This window comes from Rana temporaria, chromosome 2 (genome assembly GCF_905171775.1).
Source record: "Rana temporaria chromosome 2, aRanTem1.1, whole genome shotgun sequence".
Lineage (NCBI taxonomy): Eukaryota > Metazoa > Chordata > Amphibia > Anura > Ranidae > Rana > Rana temporaria.
In genome coordinates this window covers 39,929,363-39,947,051 of record NC_053490.1, presented here as the reverse complement: position 1 = coordinate 39,947,051, position 17,689 = coordinate 39,929,363, and the positions used below count along the sequence as shown (strand labels likewise).

The 17,689-nt window shown below is 40.9% G+C and overlaps 1 protein-coding gene across 10 annotated transcripts in view; it reads left to right on the top strand.

The window, feature by feature from the left end:
• The window catches only part of GRM5 (glutamate metabotropic receptor 5), a 491,177-nt gene that overhangs the window by 64,307 nt on the left and 409,181 nt on the right, over positions 1-17,689 (top strand). For all 10 annotated transcript variants that reach the window (XM_040340112.1, XM_040340106.1, XM_040340110.1 and 7 more), the window contains exon 2: positions 10,335-11,203. In XM_040340112.1, coding sequence (XP_040196046.1) covers positions 10,516-11,203 — 688 coding nt within the window. In that variant the 5' untranslated portion in view covers positions 10,335-10,515. The remainder of the gene's footprint in view (positions 1-10,334; positions 11,204-17,689) is intronic.

Below are 17,689 nucleotides of genomic sequence, written 5' to 3'. Positions count from 1 at the left end.
TCCTCCTTATTCTTCAGCCTCCTCATTATTTCCCTCATCTCTTTCTCACCCTCTTTGATCCTCATTCTTTCCATTATTTATCCTCATTATTCGCTCCTTCCTTATTGTCTCCCTTCTCCCTCTCTCCCTACACTGTCTTTATTCTCCCTCTTGTCTATCATAATTTTCTCCCTCCTCATTCTCTCCCTCCTCGCGTTTTCCCTTTCATTCTCATCACCATCTCTCCTAATTCTTCTCCTTATCTTGTATCATTCTCTCCCTCCTCATTCTCCCATCATTCTCTCCCTCCTCATTCTCTCCCTCCTCATTCTCCCATCATTCTCTCCCTCCTCATTCTCTCCCTAATCTCCCATCATTCTCTCCCTCCTCATTCTCTCCCTAATCTCCCATCATTCTCTCCCTCCTCATTCTCTCCCTAATCTCCTCCTCATCTCTCATCATTCTATCCCTCCTCATGTTTCCCTCTTCATTCTCACCCTCATTTCTTCTCATTCTCTTCCTCATCTCTCCTCATCCTCACCCTTTCTCATGTTCTCCCTCGCCTCTCTTCATTATCTCCCTTATCTCTCATCATTCTCATTCTCATCATTCTCCCCCTCCTCATGTTTCCCTCTTCATTCTCACCCTCATTTCTTCTCATTCTCTTCCTCCTCTCTCCTCATCCTCACCCTTTCTCATTTTCTCCCTCGCCTCTCTTCATTATGTCCCTTATCTCTCATCATTCTCCCCCTCCTCAATTTTTACTCTTCATTCTCATCCTCATCTCTCCTAATTCCCCTCCTCATCTTTCATCATTCTCTCTCTCCTTATTCTCTCCCTAATTTCCCATCTTCCTCATTTTTTCCTCCTCATTTTCATTCTCCTAATCTCTCATCATTCTCTCCCTTCTCATGTTTTCCTCTTCATTCTCAACATAGTTTCTAGTCATTCTCAAAAGAACAAAAGCTGGACAGCCGCACTCCAAAATTTTCTTTAAAAGAGATGTCTTTATTTTCAACTGTGCATACAGTCACTGCAAGCCCACAAAAATCAGTATGGCCAACGTTTCGCACTGGCGTCAGTGCTTAGTCATGGCTTGCCATTACCGCATTGCCAGCACCCTGGTGGTTCAACAACCCCTGATCATCACGAGACTCACCTGGAGCGGTGAGAATTCTGTCTGTGTGTCTAGTCATTCTCACCCTTCTCATTCTCTCCCTCGTCTCTTCTCATCCTCACGTCCTGATTCTCTTCCTTATCTCTCATCATTGTCTCCCTTATGCTCTCTCTCATCATTCTTTCCCTTCTCATTATTTCCTCTTCATTCTCATTTTTCCTAATTCTCCTCCTCATCTTTCATCATTCTATCTCTCCTCATTCTCTCCCCGATCTCCCATCATTCTCTCCTTCCTAATTTTTTCCTCCTCATTTTTATCCTCCATTTTGCCTAATTTTCTCCCTCATTTCTCCCCACTCTCCTCCTCATCTCTCATTGATCTCTCCCTTCTCTTTCTCATCCTACTCTCTCTTCATTTCTCCCTCCTCATTTTCTTCCTCATCTCTCCTCATTCTCTTTTTCATCTCTCATCATTCTTTACCTCCTTAATTTTTTCCTCTTCATTCTCATCCTCATCTCTCCTAATTCCCCTCCTCATCTTTCATCATCCTCTCTCTCCTTATTCTCTCCCTAATCTCCCATCTTTCTCATTTTTTCCTCCTCATGTTCATCCTCCATTTCACCTTATTTTCTCCCTCCTCATTTTCTCCATCATCTCTCACCATTCTCCTCCTCATCTGTCCCTATTCTCTCCCTCCTTGTGCTTTACTGTTCATTCTCACCCTCATCTCTACTAGACATGTGCACACTGAAATATTTTGTTTCGTAATTTCGTCCGAAAAATACATTTATTTTGTTACTCCCGAAATTAGTTTTTATTTATTTTGTTTTTCGTTAAAAAAATGCATTCTTCCGAAAATCCAAATTAAGGTCGAATCTTTCATTGAAGGCTTATGGTGTCTGTCGAATGTTCTAAGAAAAAAAAAGAAGAAGACTCTTCATGTCTCTCTATGTTGAATCTTCATGTCTCCCTATTGCGACTCTTCATGTCTCTCTATGTCGAATCTTCATGTCTCCCTATTGCGAATCTTCATGTCTCTCTATGTCGAATCTTCATGTCTCTCTATGTCGAATCTTCATGTCTCTCTATGTCGAATCTTCATGTCTCTCTACGTTGAATCTTCATGTCTCTCTATGTCGAATCTTCATGTTTCTCTATGTCGAATCTTCATGTCTCTCCATGTAGAATCTTCATGTCTCTCTATGTGGATTCTTCATGTCTCTCTATGTCGAATCTTCATGTCTCTCTATGTCGAATCTTCATGTCTCTCTATGTCGAATCTTCATGTCTCTCTATGTCGAATCTTCATGTCTCTCTATATCGAATCTTCATGTCTCTCTATGTCGACTCTTCATGTCTCTCTATGTTGACTCTTTGTCTCTCTTTGTCTCTCTATGTCGAATCTTCATGTCTCTCTATGTCGAATCTTCATGTCTCTCTATGTCGAATCTTCATGTCTCTCTATGTTGAATCTTCATATCTCTCTATGTCGAATCTTCATGTCTCTCCATGTCTCTCTATGTCAAATCTTCATGTCTCTCTATGTCGAATCTTCATGTCTCTCTATGTCGAATCTTCATGTCTCTCTATGTCGAATCTTCATGTCTCTCTATGTCGAATCTTCATGTCTCTCTATGTCGAATCTTCATGTCTCTCTATGTCGAATCTTCATGTCTCTCTATGTTGAATCTTCATGTCTCTCTATGTCGACTCTTTGTCTCTCTATGTCGAATCTTCATGTCTCTCTATGTCGAATCTTCATGTCTCTCTATGTCGAATCTTCATGTCTCTCTATGTCGACTCTTCATGTCTCTCTATGTCGAATCTTCATGTCTCTCTATGTCGACTCTTCATGTCTCTCTATGTCGAATCTTCATGTCTCTCTATGTCGAATCTTCATGTCTCTCTATGTCGAATCTTCATGTCTCTCTATGTCGACTCTTCATGTCTCTCTATGTCGAATCTTCATGTCTCTCTATGTCGACTCTTCATGTCTCTCTATGTCGAATCTTCATGTCTCTCTATGTCGACTCTTCATGTCTCTCTATGTCGAATCTTCTTCATGTCTCTATAATGTTGAATATTTCTCTTTATGTAGAATAATATTGGACTAATAGAGTTAGGGTTAGGCACATTCGACCGCAACGAAAACGAAAATAAAGCATTTTTTTATGTCGGATCTTTAGGTTTTCGTTTTCTGTGCTTTCGTTTTCGTTTGTTAAAACGATAACGAACATACCTGAAATTCGGACGAAAATGCATTCGGACGAAAACGAATGCACATGTCTAATCTCTACTTATTCTCTCTGTCATAGGGTGACCACATTTCCAAACTACCTTCCCAAAATCTCTCTAGGTGGAAGATGTAAATTGTGTGTCTGGTTCCTAATTCTACATATTCTGGGATATTTATGATGTTTGCTGATACAGAATCCCTAATTCTCCTTTGCTGATATTCAAACTAAAAGCATCGTTTAATTTGGTGTTCTGAACACCGGCCTCTCTGGCGGGTCGGCTTGGGTGACCGCACCTTTATTCGCAATATGTCCCCTATCGATCAAAAACCTCTTTTTAATTTTCCCGTGACAAGTCCAGACTGTGCTCAATGTTACCTGCTGGAGACTTTATAAATCACCCTTTCTAAGTGACTGTCTCTCTGCATCCCGGAATACAGGACCTTGACTTTGATAATGCCCAGCCGTTTCAGTAGGCAGAGCTGTTGGCTTTGGGTTAATGTGCTCTCCTTCTACAAGATCTATAGAACTCTGTGTTCTGCAGCCAGAGAACATTAGTTCAATTGGAAGATTCAATGCAGGTGGCCGCTGTGGCTGTCTGCCATTAAAATTATTATTCATCACTAAACCTTTTCAACTCTGATTCTAAATTCGGTATAATGAGAATGTTACTTTAAATATATACTCTTTGAATATGTTGTATTCAGAGACTGAACATGTTCACGGATAGACTTTTTTTTTTGGATAAAGCAGAAAAGCAATATAACTTCTTTGGGGTTATACTGCTATTTGGGGCTCCAGAGATATTTCCAAAACTCTGGTGCAGGGGCGGATTGACAACTCCTGGGGCCCCCGGGCAATAGGAGATTATGGGGCCCCCAGGCAATAGATTATGGGGCCACACAGTATACACACACATACCGTATACATAGACAGTATCGACACACAATATACAGACACACAATATACACACACAATATACATACACACAGAATACACATACACACACTGAAAAGGTACTGGAGAGGTGGGGCAGCTATAATCTTGTAATTTAAAAAAAAAACACAGATTTTTACATACTGTCCCTGGTTTTACTGAGGCCGGCAACCCTGATGGGGCATGGGGCTCTCGGGCAGTGCCCGAGTGCCGAATGGTCAGTCCGCCCCTGCTCTGGTGACAATTGTTTTACTAGAAAGGATTTGAGGGCAAATCAAACAGCAAGATTGGATTAAGATGTGGTGACTGTGGAGGCCATTGGAGTACAGTGACCTCATTGTCCAGTGGTGAGATGATTGGAGCTTTGTGACATGGCGCATTATTCTGCTGGAAGGAACCATCAGAAGATGGGGACACTGTAGTAATAAAGGGATGGACATGGTCAGCAACAATACTCAGGTAGACCATGCTCATTTGGTACTAAGGGGCCCAAAGTTACATAGTTGGTGAGGTTGAAAAAATAATAATAAAGAATAAACCACGCTAAATGCTACATACAAAAAAGTAAACAATGAAACACTAAAATAAATAATAAAACACAAAAAAAACAACAATCGCTGAAAAAAGTCTCCAGTGAAAAAAGTGCTTGTGCTGTTGGAACAGTGTTGAAGGTCTCATAAACAGTGCTGTGACTTGAAATATGGATTCAAAATTCTGTGCTTAAATAGGGTGCCCCCTTAGTAGATGGACCAACTATCGCTAGTTAGATCAAATTCTTTTGTGGGGTGACCCCTGTAGATATCCTCTGGACCGGTGGTTAGATATGATAAATAATCCTCATATGGATAGATATACGGTAATGGAAAAAGCCTCATTGCGCAGTACCGTTTAAAAAACTTTATTCCGAAAGATTAAAAGAAGGTATTCAACTCACATGTAAGAGTGCCTGATATCCTGGCACCCGGAGTGAACAGCAGGAAAAAAAGTCATTCGTGAAAACTGCCCGATCAATACATGAAGCCGCTGTCGCGGTGAGGGCTCGATTTCCGGGTTTGGACGTCTAGGCGGAAGTGTGTCACGATCACGTGACTCAACCTCAATGCATTTTGGCCTATCAGATTGGCCATCTTCAGGAAGTTGCAATTCTGCCATTTTGGCTGAGGACATAAATACCCTCAACCCGAATCACATGTCAAAACGTATGCAGTTGCGTTGCTTTGCCTACTATTTACTTGGGACTGCTCACAATCTAATTACAAATGCATTGGTTGGCAGTATAATAAACAAAATTAAACTATAACTAAAAAGATATGATAAAATATTAAAATTGTTATAAAATGGTATTTTATATTTTATAAAAAAGTATTCAGGAGCTCCCGGTATGAACAATACATATATTCGAACATTATAAACAATGTAAAAATCAATAGTTGCAGCGACATCTAGTGGTGGGCTAAACTGATAATCCATCCATGCTAACGTATTGAAAAAAGACACAAGTCCATCAAGTCCAACCGATGTGTGTGCTTTTATGTCAGCATTACATTGTATAACCCTGTATGTTAAGGTCGTTTAGGTGCTTATCTAATATTTATTTTTAATTACATTCTTACCTATCTTACAGTAAAGAACCCTCTAAGAAGTTTTAGGTTAAACCGCTTCTGTTTTAATTTTAGTGAATGGCCACGTGTCTTTAATTTTCCTTTCCCGGAAAAGGTTCATCCCTATTGTGGGGTCACCAGTACATAATTTGTACATTGAAATCATATCCCCTCTTAAGCGTCTCTTCTCAAGAGAGAATAAGTTCAGTGTTCGTAACCTTTCCCTATAGATTCAGCATATAGTATGTGATGGGCCAATATGGCTGTCAACTGGGCTAAAAACATTATTACCACCCACCATAGCCCGTCAAGGCATGGACTCCACTAAACCTCTGAAGGTATGCTGTGATAAGCTATTAGTAGCAGATCCTTAAATTTCTGTAATGTGGATTTGGACTTTTTCCAACACATCCCACACATGGTCCATTGAGATCTGGAGACTTGGAGGCCACCTCAACACCTTAAACTTGTTGCTGGGTTCCTCAAACTTCTTTTGAATTCGTCACCTTCTTTCATTCACCAGGCCACCTTGCTCTATTTGGTCAAATTCTGATGCTCACATGCCCATTGTACATGTTTCTGGCTGTGGACATGGGTCAGCATGGGCACCCTCTCCGGTCTGCGACTATTCAGCCCTATGATAACCAGACCATTGCTCCTAATTTTTATGGACAGTTTACTGACTGGAATGGTACCAGCTGATTGGAGAAAAGCCAACGTAGAACTAATATTTAAAAAAGGGCCAAAATACATCCCTGGGAATTACAGACCAGTTAGCCTAACATCAATAGTATGCAAGCTCTTGGAGGGGATGATATACAAGATTTTATTAAAGAAAACTGTATCATTAGCAGTAATGAGCATGGATTCATGAAGAATCGTTCTTGCCAAACCAATCTATTAACCTTCTATGAGGAGGTGAGCTGCCAACTAGATAAAAGAAAGGCCTGTTGATGTGGTGTATCTGGATATTGCAAAGGCATTTGATATAATCTTGTGATTTAAAAAAAAAACACACAGATTTTTACATACTGTCCCTGGTTTTACTGAGGCTGGCAACCCTGATGGGGCCCCCCAGTGGCATGGGGCCCTCAGGCATCGCTGTTCTACTAACCTGACAGCGTATTATTGTAAATAGGAAACCTTCATTTTGTTTGCAAATATTAAAGATTCTAACTACCAGCAAAAATAAGTCCTTACATTTAAAGAGCACCTGTCATTTCAGATCCATGATGTCAGTGTCTGTTAGCGGGCATCCCCTTACCTGCTGCCGCCATAACCCTCACCTTGTGCCGCATAACCAGCCATCCCATTGAAGTGAATAGGACTGTCGGTGGATCAACAGCGGGTCAGAGGAGGTACCGCTGCGGTACAAAAATGACAGTTGCTCTTTAAAAATTATGATTTAAACCGAGTTGATTTAAATCAAGCCTTTTTACTTGTGTTTTAAATTAAATCCACCCTGGTACATGGATTGAAATTTGGCTGCAGGGGCAAAACCAAAGGGTAGTGATAAATGGGGAGTACTCGGAATGGTCCGGTGTGGAAAGTGGGGTCCCCCAGGGTTCTGTCCTGGGACCAATCTATTTTAATTTATTCATAAACGATCTGGAGGATGTGCAGTGTATGTCCACATACATTGCACAAAGGAAAAAGGTTTTTGTGACAAATATTTTCAATTACAGTGGAACCTTGGTTAACAAGTAACGCAGTTAACGAGCGTTTTGAAAGACGAGCAACTTTAAAAAAAAAAAATTGGACTCGTTTTGAGAGTGTTGTCTTACAAAATGAGCAGAATTCAATCTAATGGGGTGTGCATTACCGCATTTGGCCAGGGGTGCCGGGGCTCCAGTGACACTCGGAACGGTTGGAGCCGCTCGGAGCTGTATGTAAAAACTCCGTTCCTGAGGGTTTCCGAGTTCAGCCGAGCTGTCCTCTAGTATTTCCGAGGCTCTCCGGCACCCACCCACCTATGGCCACATGCAATAGAAGTCAATGCAGAACAAATTATCTTTGTTTCCATTGACTTCTATGGGGAAACTCGCTTTGATATGCGAGTGCTTTGGATTACAAGCATTCTCCTGGAACGGATTATGCTCGTAATCCAAGGTTCCACGGTACAAGTGAATTTGTGGACAGTTGATCACCTTCACAAGTCTAACTAAACATTAAAAAGAACAACTACTAGAGATTCTATGCTATAGTCTCTTTAATTTTCTATGATGGTATATAAAAGAAATTCTGTTATTTGTAATTGCCTCTTTGCTCCCTGAAATGGCACCTCTAGAAATTCATCTTTCTTTTCATATAACCTAATCTGGAAAAATGGATGATGACCTTTACATTTTTCGCATGGCTACAGAATGTATACAGGATTTTAAATGTAATTTTTACATATTTTATTAGAAGTGACCTTCTCATACGTTCTCCTTTACAAAGTCCACAGCTGTGTTTCGCTGAAGGTTTTTTTTTTGCCACAACTTGACCTTTTTATATTCAATTTTTGTGAGATTAACAGCAATTTCCAACCTAAAATTTGGGTTTATGCCTCTAACCTTTCTGCGTCCGTTTCCCTCCTCACCAAATTCTATCTAAAAGGCAGGATAGGTAGGAAGAAGGGCGAGGGAACAGTTTTTAACCACATCAATACTGGGCACTTTTGCCTCCTTCCTTCCCAGACCAATTTTCAGCGCTCTCGCATTTTCAGTGACAATTGCGCAGTCATGCTACGCTGTACCCAAATGAAATTTTTAGCATTTTGTTCACACAAATAGAGCTTTCTTGTGGTGGTATTTATTTACGACTCTGTTTTTTTATTTTTGCTATATAAGTGAAAAAAGAGCAGGAATTTGAAAAAAAAAAAAAAAAAACAATATTTTCTTCTTTCTATTTTAAAAGAAATCCAACAAAATCAAATTTTGTCATACATTTAAGCCAACATTTATTCTGCTACATGTTTTCGGTAAAAAAAAATCCCGTTAAATGTATAGTAATTGGTTTGTGTGATCACAGACAAATGTACGGAGATGATCATGTACAGATGTGCGCAGGTGATCACAGATATATGTGTGCAGATGATCATTGGGATGTGTGATTTTACTGTTACATATGTGGGGTGTTTTTACTGTGTGGGGACATGTGTTTTGGGGACACTATTTTGGGGACTTGTGTGTTTACACTGCGTGGGGACACTAGGCTGGTGATCAGTGTGTAAAAAGCTGTAAAAACAGCTCACACTCGCTGATCACAAGCCGGCTGCAGTGATCTGCTCTCCTCACTGACAACTTCTGTGTGAGGAGAGGAGAGCCTATCGCCTAGCAACCAGCTCTCTATTTACATCACATGATGGCTGTGATTGGACACAGTCCATTCTATACAGATCTTCTTAAATCCTTAAGGTTTATTGGCTGTCACTTGGCAACTGGAAGTTTGGCTCCCTCCATAAAGTTTCTATAGGATTAAGGTCTGGAGACTGGCTAGGCCACTCCATAAACATAATATGCTTCTTCTTGAGCCACTCCTTTGTTGCCTTAGCAGTATGTTTTGGGTCATGTCATGCTCAAAGAACCATCCACGACCCATCTTCAGTGTTCTGGCTGAGGGAAGAAGGTTCTCATACAAGATTTTACCCCATCTATTGGCCCCTCAATGCGGCAAAGTTGACCTGTACCCTTAACAGATAAACAGCCCCAACGCATAGTGTTTCCACCTCTGTGCTTGACTGTAGGCATGGTGTTCTTAGGGTCATGGTCAGCATTTTTCTTCCTCCAAACAGGGTGGGTCGAGTTAAAACCAAAGAGCAACATTTTTGTCTCATCTGACCACAGCACTTTCTCCAAATCCTTCTCTGAATCATTTAGATGTTCATTGGCAAACTTCAGATGGGTCGGTACATGTGCCTTCTTGAGGAGGGGGGCCTTGTGGGGCTGCAGGATTTCAATCCATGGAGGCATATTGTGTTACCAATGGCTTGTTTGGGGACTGTGGTTCCCAACTGCCTTGAGATCGTTCACAAGATCCTCCCGCGTACTTCTTGGCTGATCCCTCATTTTTCTCATGATCATCCTTACCCCATGAGGTGAAATCTTGCATGTAGCTCCAGACTGAGGCTGATTAATGGTTATTTTCTATTTCTTCCATTTGCGAATACACCCTCTCTCCTCCTCAACAAGCTTGCCCAGGCACACCTGGTACACCCCCTGGGCACGCCTATGCTTTTTAGCTATCTGTAAGGGGTTATTTCTTCCCAATGACCACTAGTGTAAGGAGCATTCTTCCCCTTGACCATCACACTAATGTATCATGAGTTGTAGATATATATATATATTTTTAGCAGATGTTCCCTGAGACCGGAAAGTTATTTCAAGGGTTCCTCTATGTTGAAAAGGTTGATGAAGTCTGTTCTAAACCGTTTAACTGGCCACCATGTACAGGTATTAAGTATAATATGATCTTCTGTTTTTCAGGGAATGACAGTTTGGACTGATTGTGAATATAATCATAGATGGTCTTTTGCCCTGGAAGGACGCTTGTTAAATGGTGGGAAGTAGTGCATGGAGAGTCATCAAAAAAGGAATAGAAGGTTGATCGTGTTGAAAATATTTTCCTTCACCATGCTCTCCTCTCCAGCATAAATTGTATTCTAAAATGCTCCCTTACAATTTGATTTTGACGGTGCTGCTGTTGTTAAGGGAGGATGGATCTGGTAATGGCGTTAGGATTACAGCATCGGCACAGACAAGTGAAAGACGTGTGGTGGCCCATATGCCAGGGGACATCATTATCGGGGCGCTCTTTTCAGTTCATCACCAGCCAACAGTTGAAAAGGTTCACGAAAGGAAATGTGGAGAGATAAGAGAGCAGTATGGTATTCAACGAGTGGAAGCCATGTTGCACACTCTTGACAGAATCAATGCGGATCCTAACCTTTTGCCAAACATAACCCTCGGATGTGAAATACGCGATTCCTGCTGGCATTCTGCTGTAGCTTTGGAACAGAGTATAGAATTTATTAGAGACTCGTTGATCTCTACTGAGGAAGAGGAAGGGCTGGTCCGCTGTGTTGATGGATCTTCTTCGGCATTCCACACAAAGAAGCCCATCGTTGGAGTTATAGGGCCTGGATCCAGCTCAGTGGCCATTCAAGTCCAGAATTTGTTACAACTTTTCAATATACCTCAGATTGCTTATTCTGCAACAAGCATGGACCTGAGCGACAAGACCTTGTATAAGTATTTCATGAGAGTGGTTCCTTCTGACGCTCAACAAGCAAGAGCCATGGTGGATATTGTCAAAAGGTACAACTGGACATATGTTTCTGCTGTACACACTGAAGGTGAGAAATTCCTAACTTGAAAAAGATATTGATAATGAATTGAAATCCTATAAAGTATACTCTTATTACTTTCTTTTGTTATCTTGCTAATGTACTGAAAGACATGTTAAAGGCCCTAACAAATATCTGAAATTGAGTCAATGTAAAAAAAATGGCAAAGTGATTTTTGGTTGGCATGTTTTTTAAATACCCTTGTTGGTTTAGATGGGGATTGGTAGACAGTTTTTGATAAGTTCTTGCCTGTGTGCATAGCATTATAAAAATCATTATTGTACAGCGTTGGGGTCCAGCCACCATAGGAACTTAGTTTGTATGTTTTATCGGTATTTGTGTGAATTTCCTCCAGATACTAACTTTTTTTTACCACACTTCTATAACATTATTTAGCTATTTAAAACTTTAAAAAATTCTGCCTAAGATTTGTTAAGCCCCGTACACACGATCGTAATTTCCGATGAAAAAAGTCAGACAGACTTTTTCCATCGGAAATTCCGACCTTGTGTATGCCCCATCGGAGTAATTCCATCGGAAATTCAATGAATTCCATCAGAGTTTATTAGTGATTTTGGTCGGACAAAGGTCCGATCGTGTGTACGGGGCTTTAGACAGAAAAAGCTTTATTGTGTGCCTCTATGAAGCTAGTTTTACTGTGTTATTAGAGGCCTGTTTCCCTTACCAACTGTCATCCCCTAGCCCTGAGTTTCTCAACCAGGGCTCCATGGAAACCTTAGGTTCCTCCAGAGGTTTCTAGAATTTCCTTGAGAAATTTGTAATTTTTGCCTCCCAGATATGTTCTCACTGACACCATTGATCTTTTTAGCTATCTGTAAACGGGTAATTGGGGTAATAATTGGGGCAATCCCAATAACAGAAAAGTGTAAGGAGCATTCTTCCCACTGACCATCACACTAATGTATGATGAGTTGTAGATGTAGTAATATTCAGCAGGGGTTCCCTAAAACACAAACTGTTTGCAGGACCTTTACTTTAATTTTAAGATGGGTGACAGGCTTGCAATAGTATGTTAGATCCGTTATTTCCACTGAGGCATAAGGTGGTCAGATTTGAGCAATTCTGTCCCATTATCCTGGACATGGTGATTTTCTTTATTAACTATTTTGCTTTCTGCTCACGATTCCATCTTCCTTTGTTTTTACTAACACTTCAGCACATGCTGTCTGTCTCATTCAATTTCCTTTCCCTTTACTTCTCTTATTTTCTCTTTTTTATTATTATTTATTTATTTATTCTGCTTATTCAGTCAGGAGAAAGAATGGATCAGGAGCTCCCAGCATTCAGTACATAGATAGGTTTGATTATCTTACATTGGGCTCTCTATATCCCCTCCACTCATAACAGGGGAGATGCATGACCTTTAAAAATGTTGAAGCATACTCGCAGCCTTCTTGATAAGGGAATATCTGATCTACCAGTCTGGTGTTTGTGGGAAGATAACGTTGTACCAAATGTTTACATTTTTATAAAAAAAAAATCATAATTCTTTTGTTTTATGAACCAAGAACCTGGTGTCATTGAGATTTACTGCTGATCAGGGGCCCTGAGCTTCAGCAAATTGGCAGCCTCCAGCAAGAAGAAACAGGAGCAATGCTGGAGGCAATTTACAGCACACACTAATTTTGGCAGCATAATTATTATTTTGGAATGTATGTTCCTTGCTAAAGGACATTATTTTTTTCTTTTATCAAGTTGTTATAGGTAAAGTTACACTTTAAATGTTAAACCATAAAATGTTGCACCTAACCACCTAAAATCGAACCTCAACCCTTAACCCCTAATCCCTTACTTTACCCCACTTATAACCTAACCCCTTATCCCCTAAAGAGAATGTATATTTGACATCATGTTTTACTGTGTTCAAGTTTTCAAATTTTCTTTGTAATTTTTTTTTTTAACCTGCTGAACGTACTAGTAACAACGCTTCTCTGTTTTGGGCCAACAATGCCTCACAATTAGCTATAGCATGGTCAGACTGTCGTGCATGCTCTTCCAGTTTGTCCTCTGACCGACCACCTTGCTGATAATAACCTTCTTGATGCCCTTAAGTCTGAATTTTGTCCTCAACACTCCACAGAAACTGCCCTCCTAAAACTAACAAAAAAGGATCTACTAACAGTCAAAACCAATGAACACTTTATCTGAACTCCTACTCCTGAACTTTTCTGCTGCCTTTGATATGGTTGACCACCCCCACCTCCTCAAAAAACTTCACGTCTTTGGTTTCCGTCACTGTAGTCTTCACTGGTTCTGTTCCTACTTATCCAACCGCACCTTTAGTGTTACTTACGATTCTACTTTTCTCCTCTTCCTTTCTCTGTTGGGGTCCCCCAAGGTTCTGTTATTGGACCTCTCCTATTCTTGATCTACACCTCCTCCCTGGGTCAGCTGATAGCCTCCCATGGTTTCCAATACCATCTCTATGCCAGGAATGCCCACATTTATATCTCTACCCTTCAGCTCACTCACCCTGTCTCCTCATGTATCACTAATTTACTAACGGACATATCAGCCTGGATGTCACGCCACATCCTCAAACTCAATCTATCCAAAGCTAAACTCATCATCCCCCCCCCCCACGTGCCCCTTCCCCTGATCTCTCTGTTAAGATCAATGGCAAAACTATCAACCCATCCCCGCGTGCCAAGGTGTTATCCTGGACGCTAAACTATCCTTTAGGCCCTACATCCAATCACTGTCTAAATCTTGCCATCTCAACCTCCACAACATCTGCAACATATGCCTCTTTCTAACCAATGACACTACAAAGTTCCTAGCTCACTCCATGGCCATCTCTCACCTCGACTACTGCAACTCCCTTTTCATTGACTTACCTTTACATAGGTTATCTCCCTTCAGCCCATCATGAATGCTGCTGCCAGGCTCATCTACCCTACCAACCTGTCTGCCACCCCTCTCTGTCAATCCCTCTATTGGCTTCCACTCACCCAAAAAATGTAATTAAAAATCCTAACAGCAACTTACAAAGCCATCCACAACTCAGCCCCCAGCTACATCACTATCCTAGTCTCAAAATACCAACCTACTCGTTCTCTTCGTTCCTCCCAAGACCACCTGCTCTCTAGCTCTCTCATCACCTCCTCCCATGCTCACCTCCAGGACTTTTCCAGGGCCTCTCCCATTCTATGAAACTTCCTACCCCAATCTGTCTGATTATCTCCTACTCTGTTTGCTTTTAGACAATCCCTAAAAACCCTTCTCTTCAGAAACGCCTCTTCTACCCCCACCCCCACATCTGTACTTTTATTTTTTCCATCGGCTCACCCCCCACAGTTTTTACCTTTTTGTATCACTTGACCCTCCTTCCTAGATTGTAACCTCTAACTGTATTGAATTGTATTATAACTGTACTGTTGGCGCTATATAAATCCTGAGAATTAATAATAATCTGTGTGCGGTATTCTGTTTACCTGTCCATTGAGATGTCTTCCTGATGGACCTGGTAGACAGCCCAATGGTCAACTGAAGGAATGCAAACACCAGGCTGACAAAGTTGTTGCAAAATGCGAGGCAGTGGCTTAGCGTTATCGGCATAAAAATACTCCATTGTCCCCTCTTTTTATTTCCCTCCACGTCATAGCAGTAATACACAGGTAGTGTATGAGGTGCCTGGAGTATTGAACATCCAGGGTCTCCAAACCTAACACTTTCATGCTTGACAGCCGGTGGGGGTGCCATGAGAGCTTCAAGGGAAACTTTATGGCTGAGAGCAGGACTGTATCGTAAGTGCAAAGCAGTTTCCATGGTAACAAACGTTTGAGCAAAGAGAAATCGTTCGAATGATTTGGTTTCCGTCTCCAATAAACAAATAGTTGTAGCACTCAACGATAACCCGCGCCTAAATGAATTTGCACTTAATAAGCTCAGTGATTCACGGCATCTGTAAACTTTCAGGTTCTCCTTCCTCTTCTTACATTTTCGGTGTATAGAAGTAAAACAGGCAGAGGAAATTCCTTGTAATCGCAAACATGCGCATTTCTGGGTGATGATTGAAAACCACAATCTAATTACTACACAAATAAACCTTAAAATACACATGTAGCGCCTGTGTACTTTCAGTCCAGGGGCTATTCTAAATTTAGAGGGGGATGAGAGAGTTAGTTAACTCTCATCCAAGTGATTTTATTCAAATTGGTCCTCTGTTCTAGCTGGGCTGTGCTGTCGTTTCATTCTGTGTTCCTGAGGTGCTTTTCCACCCCGGGGCGGCAGGTGGCGGCAGTGGGGTTCAGGCTGGAGTGCCTCCTGCCAGCAGCCAATCATGACGGTTTTTCCCTCGCGGGGCATGCTGGGGGAGGGTACTTCTTGAGCAGACGCCATTGGGCGGGGTTCCTGTTCCGGGTGTGGCGCCCACCTTCAGGGTGACCACACAAACACTAAAAACATCTAAAAACACATGTTCTGACTATACACCAAAATTATCAATACGCCTCCACTTGCAGATGTATTGATTTATTTTAAAGCCCAACTTAGATGTGATGGCTGCATTTGTTTACTTTTTCAAGCTTCCTTCATTTCACCGGGTGGTTCTGCCAGTAATGCACGTTCCGGAAAATGCGTGCTTATTATTCTGTATCCTGACAACAGAAACAAGATAGAACTATGAAAATAATTATGATGTTCCGCGCTAAGGTGATGTGATAGCTGCTGCCCACCACAGCCAAAACCACAAGGATGTGGGATCAGTGGAGAGTGAAAAAAAGGGGATGAAGTGGCGCTGCTATGTGCTAATTGTGTAATATAAATAAATTAATTTAAAAAAAATATATATATATATAAATAAATAAATGGTATGCTGTCTCTTTAACTACCAAAAACACACTAATGAACAAGTGTATAAGTGTGCAGGCACATCCCTACTAACTAATGACATCAATTACTGATAAAGAATGTATACAAATACAGTGCTCAAAGTGCAAATCGTGCAAAACAACAAAATATAGTCCGTTTCTTGCAAAATTGTTCAAGCAAAATATAAAATAAAATAAAATCAGCAAAAAGTCATAATTCATAGATCCATATAAACGATCATGTTCAAAAAAGTGTCTGGTGCTTGATTGAATATTGTAATAAATAAAGATCGATTACTCTTCAAAGTGTTCCCCCCTCATATCCACACTCACCAAAGAGATGTACCCCTGCAGGGGTATAAAGCCTCACGCTGGAATCAACTCTTTGTCCTGTATTTTCTATTCCTCATCCACAATTAAAGGATGCAATCACATAGCAATAGGTAAAGAAAAAGGACATCTCATCGTGTAACTCCATATAATCAAATTTATTAGCTAAAAGTAAGTAAAAAGCTCTCTCAATAGTGCTAAAAAATAGTATACAGCTGTATAGCGGTTTGTCTGGGACGTCTTGCATTCCACAGACCAGGCCAATTTTATTTGGGAGCCACGTCGCACGACCATGCAATTGTCAGTTTAAGCGACGCAGTGCCGAATCGCAAAAAGGGGCCAGGTCATTTACCTGCATAATAGTCCGGGCTTAAGCAGTTAAAGACCGTCTGTCGTCATTAGACAGCGGTACAATGGCTCTCCTGCGCGAATCGCTATAGGTGTATGGTGGCTCGCGTAGGCTCAGTTCCAAGCGGGAGCATGTCCGTGGGTCGGGAGGATTCGATGTCCTCCACTTCCTCACAATTGCCTTGTACACAGGCAGAACGTAAACAATGTAAACAAGACATTTCCTCGTTCTGACCTTGTTCTTGTTCTGACAGGAGACATGACAGGGATCTACTGTTCCCAGTGGTCAGGAAGAGTGAACTCTGTCATGTGCCAGTAACCCCATCCCCCCCCCCCCACAGTTAGAAACACACATAAGGGAACACATTTAACCCCTTGATCGCCCCCTAGTGTTAACCCCTTCCCTGCCCGTGGTTTACACGGTAATCAGTGGCTATTTTTAGCTCTGATCGCTGTATAAATATAAATATAAATGTCAATAAGTGTCAAAAGTGTACGATTTGTTCACCGCCATTACTAGTAAAAAAAAAAATGACATAAATCTATTCCCTATTTTGTAGACGCTATAATTTGTGCGCAAACCTATCTATATACGCTTATTGCGTTTTTTTTTGTTTTTTTTTTACCAAAAATATGTAGAATAATATACATTGGCTTAAACTGATGAAGAATTTTAAAAAAATGTATTTATTATAGCAAAAAGTAAAAAAAAATTGTTTTTTTTTTTGTTTATGGCGCAAAAAAATTAAAACCACAGAGGTGATCAAATACCACCAAAAGAAAACGTTATTTGTGGGGAAAAAAGGACGTCAATTTTCTTTGGGTACAACGTTACACGACTGCGAAATTGCCAGTTAAAGCGACTCGGTGCAGAATCGCAAAAAATGATCTGGTCTTTAGGGGGTAAAACCTTCCGGGGCTGAAGTAGTTAAAGTGGAGTTCCACTCAAAAAAAAAAAAAAAAATACACAAAAATCATGAAAAAA